The sequence below is a fragment of the Pipistrellus hanaki genome, assembly GCF_964339955.1.
Source record: "Pipistrellus hanaki genome assembly, chromosome: X".
NCBI lineage: Eukaryota > Metazoa > Chordata > Mammalia > Chiroptera > Vespertilionidae > Pipistrellus > Pipistrellus hanaki.
In genome coordinates, this window is record NC_140524.1 from 4,677,833 (window position 1) to 4,692,382 (window position 14,550).

The window sequence follows — 14,550 nt, forward strand, 5'->3', positions numbered from 1 at the left end:
CTGAAGGTACATGCTCATAGTTTTTTCTATCTGTCACATACTAGTATATCGTGTTTGGCAGAGCTTATGCCCCTGAAATTATATTGAAAACATGTGTTCATGTGCATGTGCAGTTTTCTCAAGAGAGTCCACAGCTTTCGTCATTTGTGGTCTAGAAAAAGCTAAGGACCACTGCTATGAAATAAAAGCTTCTATGATCCTGTGACCATGAGTACACAAGGCCCGGTAAATGATTTTCTGCCCGATAGAATGGCCAGCAGATAAAGGGGTTCTGAATCAGCATTGGTTTTGGTCTTCCTTCCACTGGAAGAGGCTCTGCTTATGGAAAGAAGCTTGCTTTACTTTCCTGGTGATCTTTCCGGCCTCAGAGAAAGGAAAGATTTCAAAATGAAGAACCCTGTGTGCCCTGCTGTGGTGAGGGCAGCCTGGTTGGAGTCCAGCTTCCGTTCTTGAGCTAAATTAATTTGTTTTTCCAAACCACCGACTCGGGCTTCGCATAGAGAGAGAGCGAATTTGAGATAAATGGATGGTAAAGGACCTACCTCCAGTGATCTTCCAATCTCACTGAGGAGATGGAGCATTATAGCCTAAGTAAAGAAGACTACGTGACACAGACCGCGTATCTGGGGAGGGAAACTACAGAGTAGAGGGCGCGGATTGAGAGGCGAGGCGCAGCGGGCCGTAAAGCAGGTCCAGCGAATGTTTTCTTTGAAGAGCCAGACAGTAAACATTCTAGACTTGGAGGGCCAATACAGTTTCTGTTACGTTTTTTGAAAACATCCCTTTTAAAATATGAAAATTATTCTCAGTTTGTTTGGCTTTACAAGACGGGCCTTGAGTAGTTTGCCCAACCTCTGGGTTAGAGGGGATGAAGGCAAGAGCAGAAGGACTTTCTAGAGGGTTTATTGCTGTGCAGTGGCATATCAGAATGACCTGACAGACAAACAGAGGAAGGGTTGAAGGTGTGAAGGGAGCAGAAGATAATTCAGAAATAAATTAATGTAGACACGCATGCTATGCTGACTTGGATGGCGCAGTTATGGTGGGGATGGCAAGGAAGTTCAGTCTAAGGGTCACTCAGTAGAGTGGCCTAGCCAGCTTCAGGACAGTAGATGAAGGAAGGTGGATAATATGAGTCTAAGGATTTGGTCTGGAAGGTGGGAAGCATGGTGATATGGATAGAGAGTCTGGAAAAGGGCCAGTTGGGTGGGAGTGTGACGCAATGGTAACGGTTGTTAATGTCTGTGTGAGCTGTGGGTGTACTCCTGGAGCAGGCAGGATTGGAAGCTACCATGGTGAAGCAGTCAGTGGTGGAGGCTGTGCCAGCCCACACGGGAAGCCAGGTGGCCCAGGTTTGGTCTCTAATGGTGAGAGGAGAGCAGTAAGGGGAAGGATGGGCAAAGTCACAGGTAGCGAAAGGGAAACCTAGAATTTCCAAACTAATCTCCCTCCTCTCCCAGTAATTCATCTATTTATTTGTCCGACCTCATTCCATAAAGAATTTGAAGCAGCTTCCAGAACTCATTACGGAGTATTGTGATTGGTCTAATATTATATTCAATTCCGGATTTATTCACAAGGCCCTTTTCTTCAACCCAAGCAAGTAATTGCTACAATCTGCCGAGTGTGTTTATGCACCAGGCACTGTTAGCCCTTTACACGTCAGCTCATTTGCTCCTCAGAACTTTCACTGTAATTATTTTTAATACTTTTTTTCTTTTATTGATTTATTGATTTTTACAGAGAGGAAGGGAGAGGAATAGAGAGTTAGAAACATCGATGAGAGAGTAACATCAATCAGCTGCCTCGCACACCTCCTACTGGGGATGTACCCACAACCTAGGTACGTGCCCTTGACCGGAATCAAACCCGAACCCTTCTCAGGCTGACGCTCTACCCACTGAGCCAAACCAGTTAGGGCTTCATACTTTTTTCTTGATCATAACACTGCATGGCATATAGAAGTTATTCCATAAATATGACTGACCAACTATAATAATAATTGAAGAAGCTTTAGAAAACTGGGGCAGAAAAGAAAAAAAAATATATGTAATTCCCAAACTCAGAGAGCAGTTGGGCTAGCCTTGCTTGTGTTTCCTCCGAGTCTTTATTCTGTTGTCCTCAAAGTCAGTTCCCGCGCACGGACATGCTGATCCTAGGACAGATGCTAGAAGTCGCCTTTTCCCCCTGAGTGTTTTAAAATGACTGAACTCTGGATATGAGCTGTTTTGGTCTTATTGCCTCTTCTTCCTAAAGGGGGAGGGTCCTTCGTAACTACCAGAGAGCAGACACAGACCCCGGTGAGACAATGCTAACCACTCTCCCTTGTCCTCCTCTCCCCAGGCTTGCTACGGCATCCTCAAGGTGCCAGAAGGCAGCTGGCTGTGCCGCGCCTGTGTCGTGGGCGTGCCTGCGCAATGCATATTTTGCCCAAAGAAAGGTGGAGCCATGAAGTCCAACAAGACGGGGACTAAGTGGGCTCATGTCAGCTGTGCCCTGTGGATTCCAGAGGTAAGACTTCCAGAGGGAGTAAAGTAAGCTGATGATAGATATGTGATTTTAAAGACTTTAGTCTACAAATGGTATTATCCTTACCCTTTCTACTTTTGTACTACAATCTCTTCATTATACAAATTACTGCTACTTTCCAGCAGTGGCATGCTTCTTTGTAAGCCACACTGAAGAGCTTGTTGCTGCCTCTGGGTTTCATCCTTAGTGGATTAAATGGAAAAAAAGCAAAGCCTGTGGCACCGTCTCTATCATGATAGCTGCTAGATTTTGTGGATTTATATTCCTTTCCTTGGTAACTGTCTTCGATTCCTAAGTAAAGTATAGACATCTGATTCCCTAAAGTAGCCGAGCCTGGTCTTCACTCCGCCCTTTCATTCTATACGTAAACCACTTACATTCTGGAAATGACTGAAGGTCTGAGCAGTGACTAGAGACAGGTTTTATTTACTCTTGTTCCACAGTAACCTTAAGAGACATGGCTCGCCTCATTGTGTTGATTTTCTGAGCTTCACGTAGCATCTTTTGTGCTTTGTGGAAGGTGCCAGGGGAATACCTCTGCGTGTCTGCCTCATGGTGGTATTTCACTTGCAGGTCAGCATTGGCTCCCCGGAACGGATGGAACCGATCACAAAGATCTCCCACGTCCCACACAGCCGCTGGGGCTTAGTCTGTTACTTATGCAAAGTGAAGACAGGAGCGTGCATTCAGGTGAGTCCCCGCGAGAAGTGGTGGAGACCCCCAGACTCTCCCTCCCAGGGACAGCCTCCTGGTAACATTTATTGTACTGTGGGTTTAGTGTGGAAGTACCATTACAAAATATACTGATTGATTTCAGAGAGGAAGGGAGAGAGAGAAAGACATCAACGATAAGAGAGAATCATGGATCGGCTGCCTCCTGCAGGCCCCAACACTGGGCATCAAGCCCACAACCCAGGCATGTGCCCTGACCGGAAACTGACTCATGACCTCCTGGTTCATAGGTAAATGCTCAACCCCTGAGCCGTGCCGGCCAGGCAAAAGTACCATCATAGAAGCATAGCATGTGGTAATGTAGGAGGCAGACTAGGTATAGCATGACTCTACAGGGGCCAAGGAACATGTCTCAGACAAACTCAGTGCCGCGTTAAGCCTTAAAGAGGAGTTGGGATTTGAGGAGTTGGTTGTTTGCCTCTGTGTTTGCCCTTTTCCAGAACCGCAGACTTCTGGGGCACTCCCAGGGACTCTGTCCTGATCCATGTAGGACCAGCCTCCCCCGCCTTCCCTTTGCTTCCCAGGGGGTCTCAGTGTAGGCCCAGGGGTGCAGGGCTCCCCGCTCAGCCCCGCTGCCTGAACACCCTCCTCCCCCCGCAGTGCTCCGTGAAGACGTGCATCACCGCCTTCCACGTCACCTGCGCCTTCGAGCACAACCTGGAGATGAAGACCATCCTGGGCGAGGACGACGAAGTGAGATTCAGGTCCTTCTGCCTCAAGCACAGCGAGAGCCGGCAGAAGCCCAGCGATGCCGAGTCCCCCCTCTGCCAGGCCACGAGCGAGAAGACCAGCGTGCGCGCGCAGAAGCTGCAGGAGCTGGAGGAGGAGTTCTATAACCTAGTCAAGGTGTCGGACGTGGCCACAGAGCTGGGCATGCCCACCCTCACGGTGGACCTGATCTACAACTACTGGAAGCTGAAACGCAAGAGCAACTTCAATAAGCCGCTGTTTCCGCCGAAGGAGGAGGAGGAGAAGGGCTTACCGCAGCCGAAGGCGGAGGATATGCACTCCCGCATGAGCATGTTCATGCACCTGCGGCAGGACCTGGAGCGGGTAAGGGGACCGTCCGCATAGAATGGGGTCCCACTGCCAGGTGTCGTTAAGGTCACCTCACTTACGGTGTGGGCTGCTGTGTCCTGGTATTCTGATTTCACTGTGGCCCCGACGTTGAACTCTGTTTCCATTTTGGCAGGCACTTTCGGGGAATTAGCCCTAACTTATATTCTCTGTGAAATCTGAAATACATCCTCATTTGGTTCGCTTTTTACTCACCATTGAGCCTCACTGAAGCTGCCTAAGAAAGGAGGAATTCGGGCCAGGAAAGCACTAGATCAGAGTTTCTCTAACTCGGCACTGTTGACATTTGTGCTAGATAATTCTTTGCTGCAGGGGACTGTCCTTTGTTGTGGCAGCCACTGTAAGATGCTCAGCAGAATCCCTGCTCTCTGCCCGCTAGATGCTAGTAGCAACCCCCATTCCCAGCTGTGACAACAAAAATGGATCCCCATAATTCCATGTAACTCAGGATGTGTATATATCAGGTAGCTACTAAGTCGGTACTACAGGGGTTCAAACATAAGCTAGGCTGTGTGTTTACCCTAGAGAATTTTATAATCTATAATAATGAAAGTAATATGCTAATTAGACCGGACATCCTTCCGGACGAAGCCGGGGCTTCGAGGGAAGCCCGGGGCCGAGTGCCAGAGGGAAGCCGGTGCCGGCAGTGGGGGAAGGAAGGCCTGCTCTTGCACGAATTTCGTGCACCGGGCCTCTAGTCCTGGATAATTAGAGAGATGGCTTGGTGTTTTCTCTGCTCCCAGAATTTGGAAGGAAACCAATATAGTTGCCTCACTTTAAATTGTCACTCACATTTATAGCACTTGCTGCGTGTGAATATTAAGTCATGTAGTCCTAACATGCCTATGAAGAAAGTGTTGTTATCCCTGCTTACTGATGCATAAATTGGGGTGCAGAAGGTGGAGTATTTAGTCCGGGTGGGAGCATGACCCATGAGGATTTCCCCTTAGAGCTGTGAGCAGAGGCCACTTCCGGTGTCCTAGCAGGCCTCTCTCCTGCCGGCCCAGCGCTCACTGGGAAATTGCACTGGGCCCGGTGTTGCCCCTGCTCACCCAGGCACCCAAAGGGAAGGCTGAGATGTGAAGTCACCGTTCAGTCTTCCCACCTGAGTGTGCAGATAAGCATCGAGCCCAGGACCGGCAGGGGGAGGAGGGTTCCAGAGGCGGCTCGGGAACGTTTGCTTGTGCTGCTGACTGACACGGGAACCGGGATCCCGTGGCTGGCTGTGTGTGTGCATGGCTGTGGAGTGCCTCTCTCTCTCGTGCAGCTTCTGGGCTGCGTCTTCTCTCCTCACCATCTTCTCCCCCCTCCCCCCCCCTCACCGCCAGCCCATCTGGCTTTAGTTGTCTGAATTTTAGCTAAACAACTTTAATGGTCAGATTTGCATCGCATAACAAAGATCTCTTCTTGCTGGGGGTTGGGCTTGCAGGTCCGCAATCTGTGCTACATGATAACCAGACGAGAGAAGCTGAAGCTGTCACAAAACAAAACACAAGAGCAGATCTTCGGCTTGCAAGTCCAGATGCTTAACGAGGAAGCAGCCGAAGGTAACGAGTAACTCAAAGATATTCTAGAAAATGCACAGATCTGGTTGCACCCCATTTCAACAGTTCAAACTGTATGTCAATCGTTTCACTTAAAAAATCTTTTAAAATTCTTGTCCAGGATCTCATTTGTTCTAGTCCAGCCTGACATAGCGTGGCCTGTTTAGCTGTCACCTCAAGACAGCAAATCTCAGGGTGCGGCTGAAGGAGTTGCATATCTAAGGCAGGTAATCTAGGCCCCACCCAGATATTAGGAGCCGTTAGATGGAGCCATAAAATTATTTTGTAATTATTGGATTTATTTAGAAATCCAGAGGACAATATCTAACCCTAGTTTCCAGAAAACATTTCACTCCGGTGTTAGCCATCAAAACAATAGTCTGTTAAAATAAACCCTTAGCTAGAAGTTAGGAGATCCGGGGTTCCTATCTCTTATTCGCTGATACAGGGGTAGGCAAAAGTAGGTTAATAATAAATAATACAATAATTAATACATAATATAAGAATAAATTCGGTTTTGCACACTCACAACGGTAAGCCTACTTTTGCCAACCGCTGTAGTTGTTGAGCACCTGCTGTGGACTAAGAGCTGAGCTAGAAGATAACCATCAAGACAGAGTCCCTGCTGCAGGGTGCGCTGCCCATGAACCAGAGAGACTGGCGAACATGACAGTGCCCTAGACCTGGGAGCTTGGCTGGAATGACGAGTCATGTTCAGTGACATGTGTAGCCTCCCGACTTCATGTAACACAGAAGTTGGTGGCGGAGCTTGGGCAACCAGGGGTCACTGAGCAGAGTGTGCAGAACCCAGCCGTAGAGCAAGAGAAACGCCCAGAAATTAGGTGTCAGGTGGGCATCAGGGCTCGGGGTATTTTTTAGTGTCATGGGTCACAACAGGATGGTGTAGCAGGAAGCAACAGGCTTCTCAGCCACAAGAGCACGTGACAGACAAGACAAGAAGAACCAAAGACAGCAGCAGATAGGAGCCCCTGCATGCTACATGCTATTGGTCCCTAGACATGTGGCTTCTGATTGGTGGGAGCCAGCTGCATAACTGCTTGTGGCATCAGAGGCGGCAGCCCCTGGTAGAGAAGGGGCTGTGAGTATTCAAATGGGCCCTTAGGGGACAGATTCTACCCATTGGGGCGCCTAACAGCTGTCCTCTCTCCATGTGACAGTTTTGTGAGGCTGCATTAAGATGGCAGTAGGCAAAGGTCAAGTCCCTAGGCAAGAAGGAGTTGTCCGGTAGTGCTCCGTTTCCGAGTGAGAGGAACACCTGTCCTACATGTGACTGCACATGGCACAACCCGGTGACTGACTGCCAGCACTCCCCAGACTAAGCTTATTGCAGCCATTGGCAGGGATGTCATGATGCTTTCCTGCCAGGACATACAATACATAGGACCCACCATTACCATTTCTGTTGGTGCCATGTTAAAACATGCACTCGTGTATTCTTCACCCACCAACGCCTGTGCTGTGTTCCCGAGGGTTAATGTTTGACCTGCCTCAAAACAGCCAGGAGACTGGAGGGTGGCATCTGAAATGTTTAAGGCACATGCTAAGTTCTGCGCAGTGCCCACACACAGGCACACACGTGCAGACAGACAACAGTGCCTTCTGTTCAGAAACGGAGAGGGCACAGGTGGGATGAGGAGGCAGCACACTAGTCCCTGTGCCATTTTCCAGGCGGCGAGAGCAGGTGAGGTTGCCGAGTCCCGTCCCCCCCCCCCCCCCAGCTCTGGGCCTGCTACGAGGCCATGGTGTCCATCCTGTCAGAGTCAGGTGTTTGTCGGACGTTTGGAAAATGCATATGTGAATGCACTCTGCCGTGGGCATGTACGCCGTTGTTTGAATCCGTTGTTAAAATGAATCTTTCTTTTTGATCTCAGGATCTCCTTTGAAAAATGCACTAGAATCCTCATTGTTTTACCCACCACCGAGAATTACCTTAAAGTTAAAAATGCCCAGATCAGCCCCGGAAGACTGCCGAAACAGCTCCGCAGAGACTGATCATGGACCCCTCTCTCCTGCCAGCAGCTCCCCTGCCCACAGCCTGGGGAGCGCTCCAGTGCCTCCGGAGTCACTAGAGATGAGAGTGGAGTCCCACCCGAGGCACGCAGTAGAGAGCAGCAGCCACTGTTTCCCCAGCAGTCTGGGCCTTGCTAGGAGCGAATCAGAGGATCCCAGTCCGGCCTGGACGGCTTCCTCTCCGGAGGCCTACCAGGGGCACTCACTGGGGAAGCCCCTGGCCCTCCAAGCTGCCCTGCACGGACAGTCCCTAATGGGAAATGGGGAAAAGCACTCGCACTCCACGCTTGCCAAAGCCAATGGCCTGGAGAGCAGCTGGTCCGGGGATAGCTCCCCGAAAGACAGCTCCAGTGAGATGTCATGTGGCCAGGAGGCCGCGCTCAGCCCCCACCTGGCCAGTCAGGGCAGCTTCCGGAAACCTCCCGCGGAACACTTCGGCCAGTCCCCTAATGAGTCCGCCGCCTGGTGGGTGCGGACCGCGGACGGCCTCCAGAGCCGCGGGAAGCCCGCCAAGAGTGCTAGCCCCCGGGAGCAGGCCCGGGCCAAGCTGCTGGCCCGGCGCTCCGCAGAGAGGGCTCCCGATCAGGAAAACGATGGGTACTGCCCAGACCTGGAGCTGAGCGACTCAGAAGCAGAAGGTGATGGGAATAAAGAGAAGGTCAGGGTCAAGAGAGAGGGCTCAGGCAGGGAGAAGCAGCCCCGCGACGCTAAGCGGGATTGCAGTGGGAAAAGGAAGAAGCCACACCCCTTCTCCCACAGCTCAACGCACAGGTGACTCACAACTTCCAGGACCAGCTCCATCCATGCCTTCGCCTCGTGTGTCCTAGAAACCCCACACACCACAAGGATTCTGGCACATGTTGGGAAGGCATTTGGGTGGAAAATATAAAGAACGTTTCCACAGTTAATCGTTTCTGAACCAGTTTCAAGTCTAGTTTGCATAAGACATTAGAACTGCAGATTGCCCCAGAGTTGTTTTGCCAGAGACTATTGAGAACAGCTGGGCCCAGGGTATTTATTCAGTAAATACTTGGAGGCGGCTTTCCAGTTATATCAACACGTTGATGTGCATATGTGTTAAGAATTCTCGCGTTGTTAATACATTTGCAAGAGACGGCGATGATCAGACACTAAAACCACTTATCCTTTGAAGCCACAGCGTGGGACTCGCAGACCTCCTGTCTGTGGGAGGTTTCTAACTCGACTGGCATCTGAAAACCCTCAGGGAAAGACCAGGGACCAACATCTCAGATACTGTCAAAGCCACTGCCCTCTTCCTGTGCTCCGCACATGGTTGAGCTCCTTTCAGAGGACCTTAACTGACCAGTTCACTACTACTAACTCGTCTTCGTGTCTAGTGCCTGTCCCCACACCTGCTTGTCGGGGACACACTTGTAACCATCTCACCCAGCTAACAAGCGTGAAAAGCTAACTTGTGGATAGTGTTTACAAAAGTACTACTTCCGAGGAAGATGCTCGGATTCTGTGTGTGCGGGAGACCCCAGAGCTTTCCCCACAGTGAGACCGTCTCTGGGGGATCTGTACCAGGTCAGGGGTCTTGTGTTACTGTTTTCAAGTGAATTTGACTTCCATAAGGTTGGCTGATAGTTCTTGTATACCTGCTTTAATGTTTATAAAAATTTTATTGAGGTATAATTAAAATATAAAAGAGTGCACAGAGGTTAAGTATTCTTACCTGCTTTAATTTTGAAACAGATTTTTATTGTCAGACAATTTGAGAGCATGTGTTTAACACATGGGTATAATTTAGCTTTGTACTAACTTGGAATCGGAATCCGTTTACTAAACAAAAAGGCCGGAGCCATTTTCAGAAGTTGCTTATGTCGTGTTCCCAGACTATCAGCCTTCACTCGTTTCTGGGAGAAAGAGAACAATTGCATCTGGGGGAGGGATAAGCGTGCCTGCTTCCCATCTGAAGGAAGAGAAAACATTACAGTTTTCAAAATGTGAAGCCAACTCTAATCCTCTGCTCTCTCTTCTTAGCCTTAACTTAATATTCTCTTTCTTCTGGTGTGGGGAAGTGTAATGGGAATTTTCAGACAGAGGCCGCTGTAGAGTTTCCACAGTGAAGGAGTCCTGCTGGAGTAGGTGCCAGGCAGGCAGGCAGGCAGGGCCCTCAACACAGGGCATGTGTCAGCTTCCTCTCCCCGCCTTTGTTCTTGTAGCCTTGTTAATGGTTGTCTTTGCATTTGTTTTTGCCTCGTTTGCTGAAAACTTCTGTATTTTGCCCAATCTTTGGTCATACCTTCAACATGTTTCTTTTGTGCCTGTGTACATGTATGAGCATGCCCTAGCATGTATGGGAGGTGTCCTGTATTTTTGTTTGAATGGAAAGAGCTACGAATTGTCCAAAGGAGGAATAGAATCTCTCCTATTTGTGCACTAGGTGTCTGCGCGCCTTTTTTCTTCGGTTCTCCTGGATGGATGCTGATTTGACCCTTTGCAGGCAATGTCATGACAGTGGAGCTGTGTCAAACTCCTTCTGTTACAGTCCTTACAGCAGCCTGCATCTCATCATACCTCTTACTGATGAGAGCGTGGAAAGGAAAGCAAACATTGAAAAAGTGCTTCAGCCAAAAGCCCATACATAATGCCATTGGGAGAGTATTAACTAAAATCATTTCAGTCAGGGAAATATAGTTGTAATATTTTTACAGGATTTTCCTAAGCAAATGAAGGAGCCTTCAGTTGTGTACATTTCAATTGCCCCAAAATGTATTTGCTACATTTTGCTGTTGTTTGAAGTATTACCTCTTAACCTTTTTTGTTCATTTTTTTTTCTCATTTTGTCTTATATAGTAGTCCAGCTTTCCAAGATAAACTCGGTCTTTTTTCAAGTGTCACCTTTTTACCAATACTTTTTCATTAAATTATGAAAACTGCTAACTGCTGTCAGTGTGATTATTTTTTATGTTCGTGAATGGGTTCTATAAAATCTTACATATGTGCTTGTTATAGTTAAAGAATGTTACTAAATAAAACAGATGGTGGGGGGAAGGGAAGGAAGAGGGGTTTAATGTTTAGAAGTACAAATTCATGATTCATGTCAATACCAGGGGCCAAAGAGAACTCTGAGGACTCAGACTCTACCAGAAATCATGGGTTCATTAGGCTGATCAGACAAAACCTTAGGATTATCATTTAAAAAATCACCAGGGAGTGGGTGGAGATGGAAGAGGGCACAGAAGGGATAAATGGTGATGGGAAAAAATAAAATAAAATTTAAAAAAATAAAAATAAAAAAGTACCAGAGAAATGGATCCTGTCTACAGTCACAAAGTTCAAAAGGCTTAGATCAGCCATCACTTGAATATGCACCTTTACAATATTCATTCTATTTGGAGTCATGTGAGTATATTAATGTTATAGGGGTTGTGTAATATCATGGGACTTCAGGGCCATCATAAACATTTTCATTATGTTTAAAAACTGGACTTGCCAAAGATCATTTGAGAAATCACTAATGAAAATTTAAAAAAAGTATTTCCCCCTTTCTCCCTCACTCCCACCTCCTTCCATTAATAGATTGCTTTTGATTCAGTAAATCATTAGGTAAAAGGTTGGACAACTGAAGCTACAAATAAACCCAGTCATAGCCAACAAGAGCTTTGGGTTTATCCTGATGTCTATTTTTCCATTGGGAGGTTGAAGTTGTGCTAAGAGGGCATGAGTCAAGGAATGCAGGTGGCTTCTAGAAACTAAACAAGTCCAGAAAACTAATTCTCTAAAGTATCCAGAATAATCCAGCCCTGCCTACACCATGACTTTACACTTCTTTTTTTTTAATATATTTTATTGATTTTGTACAGAGAGGAAGGGAGAGATATAGAGACTTAGAAACATCGATGAGAGAGTCATCGATCAGCTGCCTCTTGCACGCCCCCTACTGGGGATATGCCCGCAACCAAGGTACATGCCCTTGACCGGAATCGAACCCGGGACCCTTCAGTCCCCAAGCCAATGCTCTATCCATTGAGCCAAACCGGTCTCAGCGACTTTACACTTCTGACTTCTAGGATTATAAGGGAATAAATTTGTGTTGTTTTAAGCCACTAAATTTGCAGTAATTTGTTATAGCAGAAATAGGAAACATATAACTAGGCATAGAGCAAATTACTAATATTAAAAATGAGAGAAATGACATTGCTACAGATTCTACAAATATTAAAAAGATTTGAGAGCCGTAGTCGGTTTGGCTCGGTGGATGGAGCTTCAGCCTGTGGACTGAGGGGTCCCTGGTTTGTTCTGGTCCAGGGCTCAATTCCCAGTGGGGGAGGGGGGACATGCAGGGGTCAGCCAATCAATGATTCTGATCACTGATGTTTCCTTCCTCTCTGAAATCAATAAAAATGCTTATATATATATATGAATGGGAATATTATGAACAAACTAGAGGCTCGGTGCACAAATTCGTGCACAGGTGAGGTCCCTCGGCCTGGCCAGCAATTGGGGCCAATCAGGGCAGCCGGCTCAGGATAGGGACCACAGGATGTTGACCAGCCAGCTTGCGGGAGGGACCGAGGGAGGTTGGCTGTGTGAGTGACTGACCACCAGGGGGCAACTCCTGCATTGAGCATCTGCCCACTTAGGCTTTTATATACATAAGACTATGCCAGTGATTTTGACAATAAAGATGAAATGGGTAAATTTCTCAGACACACAAACTACCAAAGCACATTCAGGAAGAAATAACCTGGCTGGTGTGGCTCAGTGATTGTCAATCTATGAACCAGGAGATCATGGTTCCATTCCAGGTGAGGGCATATGCTCGGGTTTTGGGCTTGGTCCCCAGGGTGGGACGTGCAGAAGGCAGCGGAACAATGATTCTCTATCATTGATGTTCCTATCTCTCCCTCTCCCTTACTCTGAAATCAATGCAAATATTATTTTTAAAAAAGCATTTTACACAATTCAATATCCATTCCTGATAACAATGCTCAGCAAACTTAGAAGAGAACTTCTTGAACTCAATAAAGGACGTCTATGGAAAACCTGCAGCTAACATATTTAAGGGTCAAAGACAATATGTTCCCTCTAAGATCAGGAATAAGGCAAGAATGTCTGCACTCACTACTCTTCAACATTGTACTGGCATTTATCACCAACAGTATAATCTGCATTTTTCAAACACTGACCCAGGCTGCCTCTGCATTATCTCAAACCATGGAAAAGACATCGGGTACTGCTAACAGTGGACAAATCAATAAAACTCCAAGGTACTGATACACGTGTTCATGTTTCCCAGCTCAAAAGATACACACTGAGTGGCCAGATTATGATGATCTCTGAACTCATTATAATCTGGCCACTCAGTGTATATGATATATAATAAAAGGCTAATATTGCAAATTGTCCCCTCGACCAGGAGTTCGACCAACAGGTAGGCCGGCCAACTGCCCATGTCCCCTCCCCCTGTCTAGGCTGGCTGGACCCCATCCATGCATGAATTCATGCACCGGGCCTCTAATATATATATATATATATATATATATATATATATATATATATATATATATATATATATATATATATATATATACACACACACACACACACATTGAGTGGCCAGATTATTATTATGCGTTCAGAGATCATAATAATCTGGCCACTCAGTATACATCACTTGATCCTGAATCCTGCACAGCCATTCTATTGGGACACTAAACAGGATTCTTAGAAATCCTCCAGAAACTGCTGCCTGCCTAAATAAAGCCTTGTGCCTTTGTATATTAGTTTCCAGCCCTCCCTCTTTGGGAAATTAAAGGGGGGTTAGGATGTCATAATGACTGCGATTTGCAGGTACTAAGGTGTACTAAGGGGTTTTAGGAGAGTGCAGATGGCAAGGAATGGGATACTAGGTTGAGAGAGATAAAGAATGAGGAATACTGACCTTGGATTCGATACATTCAATAAAACGCACAGATCTTGCCCAGCTCAAGTGGCTCAGGAGTTGAGCTTCAACCTATGAACCAGGAGGTCACACTTGGATTCCCAATCAGGACACATGCCTGGGTTTCAGGCTCCATCCCCAGTAGTGGGTGTGCAGGGGCAGACAATCCATGGTTCTCATCATTGATGTTTCTATCTCCCTCTCCCTTCCTCTCTGAAATCAATAAAAATCTATTTTTCAAAAAGAAAATGGCTCAACTGGCTCTCTTCAGTCACTATGAATACTTTTATTTTAGAAAGAGGAAGGAAGAGGGAGAGAAACATCCATCGGCTGCCTATCACACACCCTGACTAGCGATGGAGCAGTTAAAAAAAGCAGGCATGCGCCCTGACTGGTAATTGCATTGGCGACTTTTCAGTGTATGGGACAACACGCAACGGGACAACACGCAACAAATGGAGCCACACAGGCCAGGGCTCTGTGACTACTTTTAAATCAATTTTCTAAATAGCAATGAAAAAGACTTCTTAAAAAAGCAAGTCTAAAAAATATAGGTCTTTTTTCTCCTTTGCTACAAAACAAAACAATCTTACATTAAACTTAATATGTATTAAATATTTGAGTTACATCCTGCGGATTTCTGAATTGACACTTTGACATTCCACCTTGTCTTTGTGTCTATTCCCCATCACTGACTCCAGCCACATAGACGTCCTTTGATTCTGA

General features: G+C 46.9%; 1 protein-coding gene across 1 annotated transcript in view; it reads left to right on the forward strand.

Annotated features, from left to right (window-relative positions):
* Positions 1 to 10,812, forward strand: part of JADE3 (jade family PHD finger 3) — a 73,671-nt gene extending 62,859 nt beyond the window's left edge. Inside the window, exons 8-13 of the mRNA XM_084870578.1 lie at positions 2,344 to 2,511; positions 3,103 to 3,219; positions 3,862 to 4,314; positions 5,768 to 5,885; positions 7,775 to 9,786; positions 9,824 to 10,812. Of these exons, the coding sequence (XP_084726704.1) occupies positions 2,344 to 2,511; positions 3,103 to 3,219; positions 3,862 to 4,314; positions 5,768 to 5,885; positions 7,775 to 8,688 (1,770 nt within the window). The 3' untranslated portion in view covers positions 8,689 to 9,786; positions 9,824 to 10,812. The remainder of the gene's footprint in view (positions 1 to 2,343; positions 2,512 to 3,102; positions 3,220 to 3,861; positions 4,315 to 5,767; positions 5,886 to 7,774; positions 9,787 to 9,823) is intronic.
* Positions 10,813 to 14,550: the final 3,738 nt, after the last annotated feature.